Source organism: Oncorhynchus mykiss, chromosome 29, assembly GCF_057628025.1.
Source record: "Oncorhynchus mykiss isolate SJ-2025 chromosome 29, ASM5762802v1, whole genome shotgun sequence".
NCBI lineage: Eukaryota > Metazoa > Chordata > Actinopteri > Salmoniformes > Salmonidae > Oncorhynchus > Oncorhynchus mykiss.
Window position 1 is genome coordinate 14,580,987 of NC_143050.1, and position 19,448 is coordinate 14,600,434.

General features: G+C 38.2%; 2 protein-coding genes across 2 annotated transcripts; one reads left to right on the top strand and one right to left on the bottom strand.

The window, feature by feature from the left end:
- The first annotated feature begins 1,776 nt into the window (after positions 1 to 1,776).
- On the top strand, positions 1,777 to 4,373 carry cox8a (cytochrome c oxidase subunit 8A). Its single transcript, XM_090226240.1, has 3 exons — positions 1,777 to 1,796; positions 1,961 to 2,126; positions 3,132 to 4,373. The coding sequence occupies exons 1-3, from the start codon at positions 1,777 to 1,779 to the stop codon at positions 3,225 to 3,227; spliced, it is 282 nt and encodes a 93-aa protein (XP_090082366.1). The 3' UTR covers positions 3,228 to 4,373.
- A 64-nt stretch (positions 4,374 to 4,437) lies between these two features.
- On the bottom strand, positions 4,438 to 6,452 carry epdl2 (ependymin-like 2). Its single transcript, XM_021590276.3, has 6 exons — positions 6,193 to 6,452; positions 5,942 to 5,976; positions 5,478 to 5,612; positions 5,154 to 5,340; positions 4,845 to 4,929; positions 4,438 to 4,656 (listed from the first exon to the last, which is right to left on the bottom strand). The coding sequence occupies exons 1-6, from the start codon at positions 6,266 to 6,268 to the stop codon at positions 4,530 to 4,532; spliced, it is 645 nt and encodes a 214-aa protein (XP_021445951.1). The 5' UTR covers positions 6,269 to 6,452; the 3' UTR covers positions 4,438 to 4,529.
- Between the last annotated feature and the right edge of the window lie 12,996 nt (positions 6,453 to 19,448).

Here is a 19,448-nt window from a genome sequence, read left to right on the forward strand (position 1 = left end):
TTGAATTGTTTATTAACCGCGAACGTTACACCACCCTTTGCCTTGATGACAGCTATGCACACTCTTGGCATTCGCTCAACCAGCTTCATGCAGCTGGAATGCATTTAAATTAACAGTTGTGCCTTGTTAAGAGTTAATTTGTGGAATTTCTTTCCTTAATGCATTTGAGCAAATCAGTTGTGTTGTGACAAGGTAGGGGGTATACAGAAAATAGCCCTATTTAGTAAAAGACCAAGTCCATATGATGGCAACAACAGCTCAAATAAGCATGAGTCCATAATTACTTTAAGAAATGAGGGTCAGTCAATCCGGAAAATTTCAAGAACTTTGAAAGTCTCTTCAAGTCAGTTGCAAAAAAACATCAAACGCTATGATGAAACTGGCTCTCACGAAGACCACCACTGTAAAGAAAGACCCAGAGTTACCTCTGCTACAGAGGATACATTCATTAGAGTTACCAGCCTCAGAAATTGCAGCCCAAATAAATGCTTCAGAGTTCAAGTAACAGACACATTTCAACATCAACTGTTCAGAGATTACGTGAATCAGGCCTTCATGGTCAAATTGCTACAATGAAACCATGAGTGAAGGACATCAATAAGAAGAAGAGACTTGCTTGGGCCAAGAAACACGAGCAATGGACATTAGATTGGTGGAAATCTGTCCTTTGGTCTGATGAGTCCAAATTTGAGATTTTTGGTTCCAACCACCGTGTCTTTGTGATTAGGTGAACGGATGATCGCTGCATGTGTGGTTCCCACCGTGAAGCATGGCAAAGGAGGTGTGATGGTGTGGGGGTACTTTGCTGGTGACCAGCATGGCTACCACAGCATTCTGCAGCGATACGCCATCCCATCTGGTTTGCGCTTAGTGGGCCTATCATTTGTTTTTCAACAGGACAATAACCCAACACACCTCCAGGCTGTGTAAGGGCTATTTGACCAAGAAGGAGAGTGATGGAGTAAGGCATCAGATGTCCTGGCCTCCACAATCACCCGACCTCAACCCAATTGAGATGGTTTGGGATGAGTTGGACCACAAAGTGAAGGAAAAGCAGCCAACAAGTGCTCAGCATAAGTGGGAACTCATTCAAGACTGTTGAAAAAGCATTCCAGGTGAAGCTGGTTGAGAGAATGCCAAGAGTGTGCAAAGCTGTCATCAAGGCAAAGGTTGGTTACTTTGAAGAATCTAAAATCTAAAATATATGTTGATTTGTTTAACAGTTTTTTGGTTACTACATGATTGGTTACTACTATATGTGTTATTTCATAGTTTTGATGTCTTCACTATTGTTCTACAATGTAGAAAATAATAAAAATAAAGAAAAACCATTGAATGAGTAGGTGAGTCCAAACTGTTCACTGGTACTGTATATAAATAGCTAACCAGGTGGAGCTGAAAACACCTGCCCTGGATGATGGGTCGTCACTGCTCATTCACTAACATTTCATCTTCAAAACTCAATCTGACATAGAGCTCACTGTTTGCACTTGACAACAAACTTTTTCAACACACCTCCTCCTTCTTTTCCACCATCTTCAACAGATTCAGATTCAACCTCTGCCTCCCTCATTCTCTTCAACCCCTCTTCCTCTCTTTCTTGCCACCTCAAGTGACGCCATGTCTACTGCCACTCCATAATCTCTGAAAAGACATTAATTCGCACACCGGTAGTCGTCTGGTATGATATCTACAACTACCATAATGCCCTTGGGAAATCACAGAATTACCTCCTTGGCCTATCAACTCTGTTATCACTAGTTACCACACCCACAAATGTCAAAATTCGGTATATCGTAAAAATTCATGAATGTATTTCGTTGCTTTTTGTCTTAATTTAAGGTTAGGTATATGGTTATGTTTATAATCTGATTTTAAGAAGGTAAATTGTAGAAATAGGTGGGGTTTAGCCATAATTATGACTTTGCCGCCCTGGTAACTAGTAACAACCGATCACCAGCGCAACCCACTTCCCGACCATTTTGGGAACATTGCTCTACTCCACAGTTGTGTCTGGTCTCCTCAGAACTATTTCAACCCGCACTGCTCTGGCACTGCGGGGACCCATGATCACCCAGAGGGCCAGTGTCTTCACCAGAACGGCTAAAGACCCTCTCGGCCCTTCCGTAAGTAGTTAACTTTACCTGTGGTCGTGAAACAGACGAGAAGCTCGTAGCTGTTGAGGCTTAAGCCATGTTGGGCCTGCTAGTTAATGTTAGCTACCTAACTGTTGCATAGATTTGTTTTATTTTAGCTAAACATCAATTGAACAGAGTTGAACTAGAAGGTCACATTAGACAGTTAACATCAGCTAACTGTAGGTCAGTTCATGACAGGCTGGTTAGGGATGCATAGCTACTATGGCAAACTAACGTTAACTAGCTGACAGATTTTTATTTAACCTTTATTCAAGTCAGTTAATAACAAATTCTTATTTACAATGACGGCCTAACCCGGAGGACACTGGGCCAATTGTGCGCCGCCCTATGGGACTCCCAATCACGGCCGGTTGTGATACAGCATGGAATCGAACCAGGGTCTGTAGTGACGTATCTAGCACTGAAATGCAGTGCCTTAGACAGCTGCGCCACTCGGGGGCCCAGAACGCGGGATGTTGGACCTATTCCTGATTTGTTTATTCCTTTTTAAAAATACATCTAATTTAGCAACTTTCCTATCAATGTAAAACTATCTTTCTTTTTATGATAATAATTTGCAAACTTTTGTTGGTGTGATAATCTGCCAGGTCGTGTTAGCTATGTAGCTAGCTAACATGGCTAACCATTGATTTATCAGCAACACAACAGGGCAGTGATCAGGAGAATATCCATGACAGGGGCATTGTAGTTATGCCCCTGAATACATGTGTTGGGTCTATCCAGTGAACTGAAATTCTCAGAACAGAGATGGAAATGTAACTAAATAGCTGCACTTAAATATCATTTTGCAGGTCAGGAATGTCCATATAGCCTTTTCCATCTGACATGATTCCTTGTACCACATGACATTGAGAAGTAATCATCTGTTCTACACTTTTGAACATTCTCATTCTGTAACATTACACAACACCCTCAACATAGCACCATGCCATGAATAACCTAGTCCTGTTTACTCTACCATCTTTTCTATAGGAGACCATCATCGGACTGGGACTGTTCGCACTGGCTATCCTGGGACCTTCCGGTTGGATTCTCACCAACATTGAGGACTACAAGAAGAAAGATTAACTTAACATGGACTCATGTTAATGGATGTTCCGTACGTTCTCTACTTATTCAAGACCCTCCTGGGACCATCATTACTTCAAGAACTCTGTGGAACAAATCCCCAACCTCCATGAACTACCTCTCCATCTCCACTTAACTCTCCTCACTCCTAGTTTACTCTTCAGCCCTTTGGAGAACCGTCTGCAAATAGAATGGCTGCACATTTTAATTGAACAAGGAGTATGCTACAATAATAAAACGTAATTCAACTTTAAATATTCTAGTCTCAAATGTGCCTGTTTGTCAAGTGCCTCTCAATGATGCCAACACCACTCACTAAAGAGCCTGGAGAAAAATAAGCTATAAGAGCTGTCTATTTGATTTACTAAAGTGTTCTGTTGAAGTTACTATAAGTCATTTCACATTCCTGTAAAGAATGTTCTTTTTTGGGTTACCTTATGATGTGGTAAGAAAGTAGTCTGGGTACTGGTCTTTTTAGCTAACATTCCACCCATTGCTACTCCTGCAAATTACCTAGTGGAACGTTAGCTGAAGAGAGCGGTACCCATTCTAGTAAGAATGTACTTTAGCACTGATCTTCAAATGGGTGCATTTCATTCTAGTTTCCACTTTTTTTTCTATAGGCTTCAAATGTATTTATGCCACTTGCATCCAAAGTGGTCATGTAAATTATGATTTCATTATAAAATGATCAATACCACCATCTGTTGGCCAATAGCTTCTATTACAACAGCATGCTGCAATTGAAATGAACAATCTTTTACCTTTATTTAACTAGGCAAGTCAGTTAAGAACAAACTCTTATTTTCAATGACAGCCTAGAAACAGTGGGTTAACTGCCTTGTTCTGGAGTAGGGATTTGATTTTGCAACCTTTCAGTTACTAGTCCAATGCTCTAACCACTAGGCTACCTGTCACTACAGTGCATTACTTATTTTTTCACCTTTATGGCTGCCTACACAAGTAGTGCAATTCTGATATTTTGCTCAATTATTGTGCCTATGTGCTAAGTCCCTTATGGAGTTTTAATTTGGCTCCATTTCATTTGTTAATGTACCTTAAAAAAAATCTTGAATCTGCATTTGAAAGTTTGAGTGTCTACAGGGTTGTGCTCTTCTGTTACCCCGAAAAAAGACATTTATTGAATATGTGCATCTTGTATTTTTTTTATCGCCAATGCCATCAGGTTAAAACAGACAGGAGTCCACTGTTTATTGTTTTAACAATAGTTCATGAAGTCATTACTTTAAATGATCATGGTGGAGTAGGAAGTGGAAAGTGCTTTGATGCATTACTATTAACTCAAATGAGGGCATCAAAGAAACTTGTCAGTGCAGCATCGTTGCCCGGCTGTGCTTTGTCACAGAAAGAAGGAGGGTTGAAAACTTCAGGGTCCTCAACTCCGAGCACCATGTCAAAGAAACTCAGACTGCAGATGGAACAGACAGTAACATAAAAGCCCCCGTCAGGCTAAAAGCATTCAGACGTGGGCTCTTTCTCAATGCAGTGTTTCTCAAACAAGACCATAGTCCCTTCATCAGATACTGTATAAGACTGTTTTATGATTTACGACTGCAATAACAAAACTGCCTAAAATTGGGATTGTGTACCACTTACCTTAGAAGGGTTTGATCCTCAATGTTGTACCACCAGGCATGAACGGGCAGGCAACCAAACTCAGTGAAAGTGAGGAGGTAATCATCTGTAAGAAGTGTGCATGGACATTATAATAAATGCGCAGAGATGATACAAACCACTAGCTATGTGAACAGCACCGATGGATTTATGGAAAGGTTTTGATTATATTTCTTAAGTCACTCATGCTAAGGGAATTTAGCAGTGAATGTAAATAATAGTCGGTAGTTAGTCTGAGGTTTTCTAGAGTAGTTAGTCGGAGGTTTTCTAGAGTATTCGTCATTCACTCACCGTGAGGCTCTGCCATTGTTCCTGACCAGTTGTTGACCAGCAGCCCTTCTGCAGGAGCGGAAAGGCTCCCAATGATCACCTGTGATTGGAACTTGGCATCCCTGGGGATCTCCATTGGCTTCCAGGGATCCTTAAAGTGGACCTTCTCACAGGTTTGATTATGGCGGAAGATTTGGTAAGCTATACCCTGAGAAGATGAATAATAGACACGTCTGAATGGTTGTTATTTTTGGATGGAAATGGCCTTCACACTATATCATCATCCAGTACAACCCCCCTGAATAACAATGATAATGCAGAGAATATGTGTCTGTAAGATCAAACCTCTTTATAAAGAAGAAGGGTGTCTCTGTAGGTGGTGTGGTTGTCCTGGTCCAGAAGAAGTCGGATGTGCACCCTCTCTTCAAAAGCATCATAGGAGAATTTCTCAACACCAAAAGTTTTCTCCTTGAGGATCGTCTGTTTGAATGTGTGATAGAAAATACACACATGATACCATTCAGAGTTTATTTTTAAAGAGAAGCATGCATATTTCATTTGAACAGGAAAGCTACAATATCAGGGGATCTTTTATTGCTCATCTCAATTAAATGAAATCATATTGCAGTATATACACAGTAGCTCCTTTTTATATAGCCAAATAAAACCACAGAATGGTTTTGGGTGCCATACAAACCTAGTACAACTATGAGGAAGAATCTTTCACAGGTATCAAAGGTAGCGGTGTGTAAAAAAATACAAAGTGTAAAGATTTCTCTGGTGAGCTTGATATTTGTTTAAAGACTTACCAGTGCCATACTGCCCTCGACCAAAGGTGGTGATTCTTTAACGTGAAAGACATACATTTGTCATATTACAGTAATACAAACAGGTAGAAAATGATTTCCCAAATAGAGATGCAATCTGGCATTCTTCAGGCTATTTGCGTGTCTAGGCAATAGACAATATGTTTAGTGTTATTTGATTAACATCGTGGCGGTGCATTTAGTTGGTTATTCCAAAAGTGTCTCAATAAGGAATGACATTTCTTCTCACTTACTGCATGGATGAGGTCGTTCTGCCAAGCTCCCAACAGCCAGACACAGGCTGATGGAAAACAGAAGGTAGGCTTGCATCGTGTGGTTCTAACGTTGGTCTAACGTGTGCAGTTGTAACGGCAGCAGCTTGCTCTCCTTCAGCAGTCCTCTCTGACTCACCCTCGTAGTCAAGGGGTTCTTATACACACCTCTTTTAATCCAACTCCACCTCTATGTTTTCTCTCTCACTGAGAGAATGGTACAAGGCCAAGCAGAAGGTCATGTGCGAGTCATGAAACATCCATAAAATAAGTACTGTGTGTGTGTGTGTGTGTGTGTGTGTGTGTGTGTGCGTGCGTGCGTGTGTTTGTGTGTGTGTTTTGTTTGACAGAACATAAAACCATTTGGGACTTACACATACAGGTGTCCCATGGGCGAACAAAGTTAATTACCTTATCTAACCTTGGTACCATGACTGTGGCCCATCTCATGTACACATTAACACAAATAGACCCTAAAAGCAGCAAACAAGCATTTTTAGCAGTAATACTGTGCCATAGTGCACACAGACATTCGGTGTCAACCTTCTTCAGTGTGTGAAATACAATTTGATTAATGCTGCCAAATAATACAAAACAATAAAATGTACATGTACATATAAAATGTTAAATATTATCAATCAGTTTTATTTTATTGGTTTCAATTCTCACAAACACAATGTAACAACCCAGAGTTGGAGAAAAAAAGTCAGTTTGAGAGTGAAAACACAATGTAACAACCCAGAGTTGGAGAAAAAAAGTCAGTTTGAGAGTGAAAACACAATGTAACAACCCAGAGTTGGAGAAAAAAAGTCAGTTTGAGAGTGAAAACACAATGTAACAACCCAGAGTTGGAGAAAAAAAGTCAGTTTGAGAGTGAAAACACAATGTAACAACCCAGAGTTGGAGAAAAAAAGTCAGTTTGAGAGTGAAAACACAATGTAACAACCCAGAGTTGGAGAAAAAAAGTCAGTTTGAGAGTGAAAACACAATGTAACAACCCAGAGTTGGAGAAAAAAAGTCAGTTTGAGAGTGAAAACAAAATGTAACAACCCAGAGTTGGAGAAAAAAAGTCAGTTTGAGAGTGAAAACACAATGTAACAACCCAGAGTTGGAGAAAAAAAGTAAGTTTGAGAGTGAAAACACAATGTAACAACCCAGAGTTGGAGAAAAAAAGTCAGTTTGAGAGTGAAAACACAATGTAACAACCCAGAGTTGGAGAAAAAAAGTCAGTTTGAGAGTGAAAACACAATGTAACAACCCAGAGTTGGAGAAAAAAAGTCAGTTTGAGAGTGAAAACACAATGTAACAACCCAGAGTTGGAGAAAAAAAGTCAGTTTGAGAGTGAAAACACAATGTAACAACCCAGAGTTGGAGAAAAAAAGTCAGTTTGAGAGTGAAAACACAATGTAACAACCCAGAGTTGGAGAAAAAAAGTCAGTTTGAGAGTGAAAACACAATGTAACAACCCAGAGTTGGAGAAAAAAAGTCAGTTTGAGAGTGAAAACACAATGTAACAACCCAGAGTTGGAGAAAAAAAGTCAGTTTGAGAGTGAAAACACAATGTAACAACCCAGAGTTGGAGAAAAAAAGTCAGTTTGAGAGTGAAAACACAATGTAACAACCCAGAGTTGGAGAAAAAAAGTCAGTTTGAGAGTGAAAACAAAATGTAACAACCCAGAGTTGGAGAAAAAAAGTCAGTTTGAGAGTGAAAACACAATGTAACAACCCAGAGTTGGAGAAAAAAAGTAAGTTTGAGAGTGAAAACACAATGTAACAACCCAGAGTTGGAGAAAAAAAGTCAGTTTGAGAGTGAAAACACAATGTAACAACCCAGAGTTGGAGAAAAAAAGTCAGTTTGAGAGTGAAAACACAATGTAACAACCCAGAGTTGGAGAAAAAAAGTCAGTTTGAGAGTGAAAACACAATGTAACAACCCAGAGTTGGAGAAAAAAAGTCAGTTTGAGAGTGAAAACACAATGTAACAACCCAGAGTTGGAGAAAAAAAGTCAGTTTGAGAGTGAAAACACAATGTAACAACCCAGAGTTGGAGAAAAAAAGTCAGTTTGAGAGTGAAAACACAATGTAACAACCCAGAGTTGGAGAAAAAAAGTCAGTTTGAGAGTGAAAACAAAATGTAACAACCCAGAGTTGGAGAAAAAAAGTCAGTTTGAGAGTGAAAACACAATGTAACAACCCAGAGTTGGAGAAAAAAAGTAAGTTTGAGAGTGAAAACACAATGTAACAACCCAGAGTTGGAGAAAAAAAGTCAGTTTGAGAGTGAAAACACAATGTAACAACCCAGAGTTGGAGAAAAAAAGTCAGTTTGAGAGTGAAAACACAATGTAACAACCCAGAGTTGGAGAAAAAAAGTCAGTTTGAGAGTGAAAACACAATGTAACAACCCAGAGTTGGAGAAAAAAAGTCAGTTTGAGAGTGAAAACACAATGTAACAACCCAGAGTTGGAGAAAAAAAGTCAGTTTGAGAGTGAAAACACAATGTAACAACCCAGAGTTGGAGAAAAAAAGTCAGTTTGAGAGTGAAAACACAATGTAACAACCCAGAGTTGGAGAAAAAAAGTCAGTTTGAGAGTGAAAACACAATGTAACAACCCAGAGTTGGAGAAAAAAAGTCAGTTTGAGAGTGAAAACACAATGTAACAACCCAGAGTTGGAGAAAAAAAGTCAGTTTGAGAGTGAAAACAAAATGTAACAACCCAGAGTTGGAGAAAAAAAGTCAGTTTGAGAGTGAAAACACAATGTAACAACCCAGAGTTGGAGAAAAAAAGTCAGTTTGAGAGTGAAAACACAATGTAACAACCCAGAGTTGGAGAAAAAAAGTCAGTTTGAGAGTGAAAACACAATGTAACAACCCAGAGTTGGAGAAAAAAAGTCAGTTTGAGAGTGAAAACACAATGTAACAACCCAGAGTTGGAGAAAAAAAGTCAGTTTGAGAGTGAAAACACAATGTAACAACCCAGAGTTGGAGAAAAAAAGTCAGTTTGAGAGTGAAAACACAATGTAACAACCCAGAGTTGGAGAAAAAAAGTCAGTTTGAGAGTGAAAACACAATGTAACAACCCAGAGTTGGAGAAAAAAAGTCAGTTTGAGAGTGAAAACACAATGTAACAACCCAGAGTTGGAGAAAAAAAGTCAGTTTGAGAGTGAAAACACTATGTAACAACCCAGAGTTGGAGAAAAAAAGTCAGTTTGAGAGTGAAAACACAATGTAACAACCCAGAGTTGGAGAAAAAAAGTCAGTTTGAGAGTGAAAACACAATGTAACAACCCAGAGTTGGAGAAAAAAAGTCAGTTTGAGAGTGAAAACACAATGTAACAACCCAGAGTTGGAGAAAAAAAGTCAGTTTGAGAGTGAAAACACAATGTAACAACCCAGAGTTGGAGAAAAAAAGTCAGTTTGAGAGTGAAAACACAATGTAACAACCCAGAGTTGGAGAAAAAAAGTCAGTTTGAGAGTGAAAACAAAATGTAACAACCCAGAGTTGGAGAAAAAAAGTCAGTTTGAGAGTGAAAACACAATGTAACAACCCAGAGTTGGAGAAAAAAAGTCAGTTTGAGAGTGAAAACACAATGTAACAACCCAGAGTTGGAGAAAAAAAGTCAGTTTGAGAGTGAAAACACAATGTAACAACCCAGAGTTGGAGAAAAAAAGTCAGTTTGAGAGTGAAAACACAATGTAACAACCCAGAGTTGGAGAAAAAAAGTCAGTTTGAGAGTGAAAACACAATGTAACAACCCAGAGTTGGAGAAAAAAAGTCAGTTTGAGAGTGAAAACACAATGTAACAACCCAGAGTTGGAGAAAAAAAGTCAGTTTGAGAGTGAAAACAAAATGTAACAACCCAGAGTTGGAGAAAAAAAGTCAGTTTGAGAGTGAAAACACAATGTAACAACCCAGAGTTGGAGAAAAAAAGTAAGTTTGAGAGTGAAAACACAATGTAACAACCCAGAGTTGGAGAAAAAAAGTCAGTTTGAGAGTGAAAACACAATGTAACAACCCAGAGTTGGAGAAAAAAAGTCAGTTTGAGAGTGAAAACACAATGTAACAACCCAGAGTTGGAGAAAAAAAGTCAGTTTGAGAGTGAAAACACAATGTAACAACCCAGAGTTGGAGAAAAAAAGTCAGTTTGAGAGTGAAAACACAATGTAACAACCCAGAGTTGGAGAAAAAAAGTCAGTTTGAGAGTGAAAACACAATGTAACAACCCAGAGTTGGAGAAAAAAAGTCAGTTTGAGAGTGAAAACACAATGTAACAACCCAGAGTTGGAGAAAAAAAGTCAGTTTGAGAGTGAAAACACAATGTAACAACCCAGAGTTGGAGAAAAAAAGTCAGTTTGAGAGTGAAAACACAATGTAACAACCCAGAGTTGGAGAAAAAAAGTCAGTTTGAGAGTGAAAACAAAATGTAACAACCCAGAGTTGGAGAAAAAAAGTCAGTTTGAGAGTGAAAACACAATGTAACAACCCAGAGTTGGAGAAAAAAAGTAAGTTTGAGAGTGAAAACACAATGTAACAACCCAGAGTTGGAGAAAAAAAGTCAGTTTGAGAGTGAAAACACAATGTAACAACCCAGAGTTGGAGAAAAAAAGTCAGTTTGAGAGTGAAAACACAATGTAACAACCCAGAGTTGGAGAAAAAAAGTCAGTTTGAGAGTGAAAACACAATGTAACAACCCAGAGTTGGAGAAAAAAAGTCAGTTTGAGAGTGAAAACACAATGTAACAACCCAGAGTTGGAGAAAAAAAGTCAGTTTGAGAGTGAAAACACAATGTAACAACCCAGAGTTGGAGAAAAAAAGTCAGTTTGAGAGTGAAAACACAATGTAACAACCCAGAGTTGGAGAAAAAAAGTCAGTTTGAGAGTGAAAACACTATGTAACAACCCAGAGTTGGAGAAAAAAAGTCAGTTTGAGAGTGAAAACACAATGTAACAACCCAGAGTTGGAGAAAAAAAGTCAGTTTGAGAGTGAAAACACAATGTAACAACCCAGAGTTGGAGAAAAAAAGTCAGTTTGAGAGTGAAAACACAATGTAACAACCCAGAGTTGGAGAAAAAAAGTCAGTTTGAGAGTGAAAACACAATGTAACAACCCAGAGTTGGAGAAAAAAAGTCAGTTTGAGAGTGAAAACACAATGTAACAACCCAGAGTTGGAGAAAAAAAGTCAGTTTGAGAGTGAAAACAAAATGTAACAACCCAGAGTTGGAGAAAAAAAGTCAGTTTGAGAGTGAAAACACAATGTAACAACCCAGAGTTGGAGAAAAAAAGTAAGTTTGAGAGTGAAAACACAATGTAACAACCCAGAGTTGGAGAAAAAAAGTCAGTTTGAGAGTGAAAACACAATGTAACAACCCAGAGTTGGAGAAAAAAAGTCAGTTTGAGAGTGAAAACACAATGTAACAACCCAGAGTTGGAGAAAAAAAGTCAGTTTGAGAGTGAAAACACAATGTAACAACCCAGAGTTGGAGAAAAAAAGTCAGTTTGAGAGTGAAAACACAATGTAACAACCCAGAGTTGGAGAAAAAAAGTCAGTTTGAGAGTGAAAACACAATGTAACAACCCAGAGTTGGAGAAAAAAAGTCAGTTTGAGAGTGAAAACACAATGTAACAACCCAGAGTTGGAGAAAAAAAGTCAGTTTGAGAGTGAAAACACAATGTAACAACCCAGAGTTGGAGAAAAAAAGTCAGTTTGAGAGTGAAAACACAATGTAACAACCCAGAGTTGGAGAAAAAAAGTCAGTTTGAGAGTGAAAACACAATGTAACAACCCAGAGTTGGAGAAAAAAAGTCAGTTTGAGAGTGAAAACAAAATGTAACAACCCAGAGTTGGAGAAAAAAAGTCAGTTTGAGAGTGAAAACACAATGTAACAACCCAGAGTTGGAGAAAAAAAGTCAGTTTGAGAGTGAAAACACAATGTAACAACCCAGAGTTGGAGAAAAAAAGTCAGTTTGAGAGTGAAAACACAATGTAACAACCCAGAGTTGGAGAAAAAAAGTCAGTTTGAGAGTGAAAACACAATGTAACAACCCAGAGTTGGAGAAAAAAAGTCAGTTTGAGAGTGAAAACACAATGTAACAACCCAGAGTTGGAGAAAAAAAGTCAGTTTGAGAGTGAAAACACAATGTAACAACCCAGAGTTGGAGAAAAAAAGTCAGTTTGAGAGTGAAAACACAATGTAACAACCCAGAGTTGGAGAAAAAAAGTCAGTTTGAGAATGAAAACACAATGTAACAACCCAGAGTTGGAGAAAAAAAGTCAGTTTGAGAGTGAAAACACAATGTAACAACCCAGAGTTGGAGAAAAAAAGTCAGTTTGAGAGTGAAAACACAATGTAACAACCCAGAGTTGGAGAAAAAAAGTCAGTTTGAGAGTGAAAACACAATGTAACAACCCAGAGTTGGAGAAAAAAAGTCAGTTTGAGAGTGAAAACAAAATGTAACAACCCAGAGTTGGAGAAAAAAAGTCAGTTTGAGAGTGAAAACACAATGTAACAACCCAGAGTTGGAGAAAAAAAGTAAGTTTGAGAGTGAAAACACAATGTAACAACCCAGAGTTGGAGAAAAAAAGTCAGTTTGAGAGTGAAAACACAATGTAACAACCCAGAGTTGGAGAAAAAAAGTCAGTTTGAGAGTGAAAACACAATGTAACAACCCAGAGTTGGAGAAAAAAAGTCAGTTTGAGAGTGAAAACACAATGTAACAACCCAGAGTTGGAGAAAAAAAGTCAGTTTGAGAGTGAAAACACAATGTAACAACCCAGAGTTGGAGAAAAAAAGTCAGTTTGAGAGTGAAAACACAATGTAACAACCCAGAGTTGGAGAAAAAAAGTCAGTTTGAGAGTGAAAACACAATGTAACAACCCAGAGTTGGAGATAAAAAGTCAGTTTGAGAGTGAAAACACAATGTAACAACCCAGAGTTGGAGAAAAAAAGTCAGTTTGAGAGTGAAAACACAATGTAACAACCCAGAGTTGGAGAAAAAAAGTCAGTTTGAGAGTGAAAACACAATGTAACAACCCAGAGTTGGAGAAAAAAAGTCAGTTTGAGAGTGAAAACAAAATGTAACAACCCAGAGTTGGAGAAAAAAAGTCAGTTTGAGAGTGAAAACACAATGTAACAACCCAGAGTTGGAGAAAAAAAGTAAGTTTGAGAGTGAAAACACAATGTAACAACCCAGAGTTGGAGAAAAAAAGTCAGTTTGAGAGTGAAAACAAAATGTAACAACCCAGAGTTGGAGAAAAAAAGTCAGTTTGAGAGTGAAAACACAATGTAACAACCCAGAGTTGGAGAAAAAAAGTAAGTTTGAGAGTGAAAACACAATGTAACAACCCAGAGTTGGAGAAAAAAAGTCAGTTTGAGAGTGAAAACACAATGTAACAACCCAGAGTTGGAGAAAATAAGTCAGTTTGAGAGTGAAAACACAATGTAACAACCCAGAGTTGGAGAAAAAAAGTCAGTTTGAGAGTGAAAACACAATGTAACAACCCAGAGTTGGAGAAAAAAAGTAAGTTTGAGAGTGAAAACACAATGTAACAACCCAGAGTTGGAGAAAAAAAGTCAGTTTGAGAGTGAAAACACAATGTAACAACCCAGAGTTGGAGAAAAAAAGTCAGTTTGAGAGTGAAAACACAATGTAACAACCCAGAGTTGGAGAAAAAAAGTAAGTTTGAGAGTGAAAACAAAATGTAACAACCCAGAGTTGGAGAAAAAAAGTCAGTTTGAGAGTGAAAACACAATGTAACAACCCAGAGTTAGAGAAAATAAGTCAGTTTGAGAGTGAAAACACAATGTAACAACCCAGAGTTGGAGAAAAAAAGTAAGTTTGAGAGTGAAAACACAATGCAACAACCCAGAGTTGGAGAAAAAAAGTCAGTTTGAGAGTGAAAACACAATGTAACAACCCAGAGTTGGAGAAAAAAAGTCAGTTTGAGAGTGAAAACACAATGTAACAACCCAGAGTTGGAGAAAAAAAGTCAGTTTGAGAGTGAAAACACAATGTAACAACCCAGAGTTGGAGAAAAAAAGTCAGTTTGAGAGTGAAAACACAATGTAACAACCCAGAGTTGGAGAAAAAAAGTCAGTTTGAGAGTGAAAACACAATGTAACAACCCAGAGTTGGAAAAAAAAAGTCAGTTTGAGAGTGAAAACACAATGTAACAACCCAGAGTTGGAGAAAAAAAGTCAGTTTGAGAGTGAAAACACAATGTAACAACCCAGAGTTGGAGAAAAAAAGTCAGTTTGAGAGTGAAAACACAATGTAACAACCCAGAGTTGGAGAAAAAAAGTCAGTTTGAGAGTGAAAACACAATGTAACAACCCAGAGTTGGAAAAAAAAAGTCAGTTTGAGAGTGAAAACACAATGTAACAACCCAGAGTTGGAGAAAAAAAGTCAGTTTGAGAGTGAAAACACAATGTAACAACCCAGAGTTGGAGAAAAAAAGTCAGTTTGAGAGTGAAAACACAATGTAACAACCCAGAGTTGGAGAAAAAAAGTCAGTTTGAGAGTGAAAACACAATGTAACAACCCAGAGTTGGAGAAAAAAAGTCAGTTTGAGAGTGAAAACACAATGTAACAACCCAGAGTTGGAGAAAAAAAGTCAGTTTGAGAGTGAAAACACAATGTAACCATTGTGTTCTTGAGAATTGAAACAAATACAATACAATACAATACAATACACACAAAAACAGGACGTGCAATATCATGTCATCCTAGGGGCAATGAACTTTACAATTATAGCTGCTTGTGATAAACCAATACATGAATGAAGTCATACATAGTCGTATACCATTTATTTTTTTAAAGAGATGTGAGTATAAAACGTCATGTGGGCTTGATAAAGTCATTATGGCTTCACTATAAGACACTATTCTGTACAGTATGTTTATCTAGACAATGCATCGGAGCTACTCTCGTTTCAGATCCATCTTCTTTAATGAAAGGTTTACCTTTAGGCAATACATTTATGTGATTAGTAGAATGTGTACACTGAGTATACAAAACATTAAGAACACCTGCTCTTTCCATGACATAGACTGACCAGGTGAACGCTATTGATGCCGGGGGCGCTTAACTTGGTTCATTGAGCTCTAGTGAATCCTTGTGGCTGGCCAGTCTTCAGTTGAACGGTGTTTCCTCCAACACATTGGTGCAGCTGGCTTCCGGGTTAAGCGGGTGGGTGTTAAGGAGCGAGGCTTGGCGGGTCATGTTTCGGAGGATGCATGACTCGACCTTCGCCTCTCCCAAGCACGTTGGGGAGTTGCAGTGATGAGACAAGATTGAAATTGGGAGAAAAAAATAACTCTTTTTTTTTTATTAGGATTTTTAAGCCTTGAGACAATTGAGACATGGATTGTTTATGTGTGCCATTTAGAGGGTGAATGGGCAAGACAAAATATTTAAGTACCTTTGAACGGGGTATGGTAGTAGTTGCTAGGCGCACTGGTTTGTGTCAAGAACTGCAATGCTCAATATTTTCCTGTGTGTATCAAGAATGTCCACCACCCAAAGGACATCCAGCCAACTTGACACAACTGTGGGAAGCATTGGAGTCAACATGGGTCAATGCTTTCGACACCTTGTAGAATCCATACCCCGAAGAATTGAGGCTGTTCTGAGGGCATCTCAATATTATGAAGGTGTTCCTAATATTTGGTATACTCAGTGTATGTTGGAGTTTGGGCTCTATGGTTACTCTTAATGACAATATGCTCATTCCTGGGAAAAAGACTAAGTGGAAAGGCATGCATAGTATTACTGCAAAAAATGCTTGATTGCTGTCCTTAGGGTCTATTTGTGTTAATGTGTACAGGAGATGGGCCACAGTCACAGTCATAAACCACCAATAAGCCATTGGTTAAAAAACAGTTGCTGTTTTGTTGCGCTTTGAGCTACTGGCGTTCTGTGCTTTTGTATTGATCTGGTTAACTATTGGATACGTCTTTGTATTGATCTGGTTAACTATTGGATACGTCTTTGTATTGATCTGGTTAACTATTGGATACGTCTTTGTATTGATCTGGTTAACTATTGGATACGTCTTTGTATTGATCTGGTTAACTATTGGATATGTCTTTGTATTGATCTGGTTAACTATTGGATACGTCTTTGTATTGATCTGGTTAACTATTGGATACGTCTTTGTATTGATCGGGTTAACTATTGGATACGTCTTTGTATTGATCTGGTTAACTATTGGATACGTCTTTGTATTGATCGGGTTAACTATTGGATACGTCTTTGTATTGATCTGGTTAACTATTGGATACGTCTTTGTATTGATCTGGTTAACTATTGGATACGTCTTTGTATTGATCTGGTTAACTATTGGATACGTCTTTGTATTGATCTGGTTAACTATTGGATACGTCTTTGTATTGATCTGGTTAACTATTGGATACGTCTTTGTATTGATCGGGTTAACTATTGGATACGTCTTTGTATTGATCGGGTTAACTATTGGATACGTCTTTGTATTGATCTGGTTAACTATTGGATACGTCTTTGTATTGATCTGGTTAACTATTGGATACGTCTTTGTATTGATCGGGTTAACTATTGGATACGTCTTTGTATTGATCGGGTTAACTATTGGATACGTCTTTGTATTGATCTGGTTAACTATTGGATACGTCTTTGTATTGATCTGGTTAACTATTGGATACGTCTTTGTATTGATCTGGTTAACTATTGGATACGTCTTTGTATTGATCGGGTTAACTATTGGATACGTCTTTGTATTGATCTGGTTAACTATTGGATACGTCTTTGTATTGATCGGGTTAACTATTGGATACGTCTTTGTATTGATCTGGTTAACTATTGGATACGTCTTTGTATTGGTCTGGTTAACTATTGGATACGTCTTTGTATTGATCTGGTTAACTATTGGATACGTCTTTGTATTGATCTGGTTAACTATTGGATACGTCTTTGTATTGATCTGGTTAACTATTGGATACGTCTTTGTATTGATCTGGTTAACTATTGGATACGTCTTTGTATTGATCGGGTTAACTATTGGATACGTCTTTGTATTGATCTGGTTAACTATTGGATACGTCTTTGTATTGATCTGGTTAACTATTGGATACGTCTTTGTATTGATCTGGTTAACTATTGGATACGTCTTTGTATTGATCGGGTTAACTATTGGATACGTCTTTGTATTGATCTGGTTAACTATTGGATACGTCTTTGTATTGATCTGGTTAACTATTGGATACGTCTTTGTATTGATCGGGTTAACTATTGGATACGTCTTTGTATTGATCTGGTTAACTATTGGATACGTCTTTGTATTGATCTGGTTAACTATTGGATACGTCTTTGTATTGATCTGGTTAACTATTGGATACGTCTTTGTATTGATCTGGTTAACTATTGGATACGTCTTTGTATTGATCTGGTTAACTATTGGATACGTCTTTGTATTGATCTGGTTAACTATTGGATACGTCTTTGTATTGATCTGGTTAACTATTGGATACGTCTTTGTATTGATCTGGTTAACTATTGGATACGTCTTTGTATTGATCTGGTTAACTATTGGATACGTCTTTGTATTGATCTGGTTAACTATTGGATACGTCTTTGTATTGATCTGGTTAACTATTGGATACGTCTTTGTATTGATCTGGTTAACTATTGGATACGTCTTTGTATTGATCGGGTTAACTATTGGATACGTCTTTGTATTGATCTGGTTAACTATTGGATACGTCTTTGTATTGATCTGGTTAACTATTGGATACGTCTTTGTATTGATCTGGTTAACTATTGGATACGTCTTTGTATTGATCTGGTTAACTATTGGATACGTCTTTGTATTGATCTGGTTAACTATTGGATACGTCTTTGTATTGATCTGGTTAACTATTGGATACGTCTTTGTATTGATCTGGTTAACTATTGGATACGTCTTTGTATTGATCTGGTTAACTATTGGATACGTCTTTGTATTGATCTGGTTAACTATTGGATACGTCTTTGTATTGATCTGGTTAACTATTGGATACGTCTTTGTATTGATCGGGTTAACTATTGGATACGTCTTTGTATTGATCTGGTTAACTATTGGATACGTCTTTGTATTGATCTGGTTAACTATTGGATACGTCTTTGTATTGATCTGGTTAACTATTGGATACGTCTTTGTATTGATCTGGTTAACTATTGGATACGTCTTTGTATTGATCTGGTTAACTATTGGATACGTCTTTGTATTGATCTGGTTAACTATTGGATACGTCTTTGTATTGATCTGGTTAACTATTGGATATGTCTTTGTATTGATCTGGTTAACTATTGGATACGTCTTTGTATTGATCGGGTTAACTATTGGATACGTCTTTGTCATTCAACAGTATCACCTTCAGTCTATCCTGATGGTATTTGAGTATTTTTCTAAAAACCTGTTTTCGCTTTGTCTTTATGGGGTATTGTGTGTAGATTAATGAGGAACAAATTGTATTTAATCCATTTTAGAATAAGGCTGTAACGTAACACAATGTGGAAAAAGTCAAGGGGTCTGAATACTTTCCGAATGCACTGTATACTGTACATAGCCAGCACTGCCTATCCCCCACCGAAATGCTTTGACCCAGATAGTTGCTGTTCAGCGCGTAGTCTTGTTTTAGAAGGCACATTCGAGCAAGCATGGGATGGTCATGTTGCCTATAGAGTGGTGAAGAGGAGGAGTCAACCGTGTCTTGAACCGCTGTGTTGCCAATTTAGCAATTTTGCCGAGTGGCGCAGCAATCTAAGGCACAGCATCTCAGCACTAGAGGTGTCACTACAGACACCCTGGTTCGAATCCAGGCTGTATCACAACCGGCCGTGATTGGGAGTCCAATAGGGTGGTGCACAATTGGACCAGCGTCGTCCATGTTTGGCTGGTGTAGGCCGTCATTGTAAATAACGGCGTCCAGTCCGCACCTTTGTGGGGCCCCTTTACTGTGACATGAACCCAGGCTATCTGTACAGCCCCTTTACTGTGACATGGACCCAGGCTATCTGTACAGCCCCATTACTGTGACATGAACCCAGGCGATCTGTACAGCCCCATTACTGTGACATGAACCCAGGCTATCTGTACAGCCCCATTACTGTGACATGAACCCAGGATATCTGTACGGCCCCATTACTGTGACATGAACCCAGGCTATCTGTACAGCCTCTTTACTGTGACATGAATCCAGGCTATCTGTACAGCCCCTTTACTGTGAC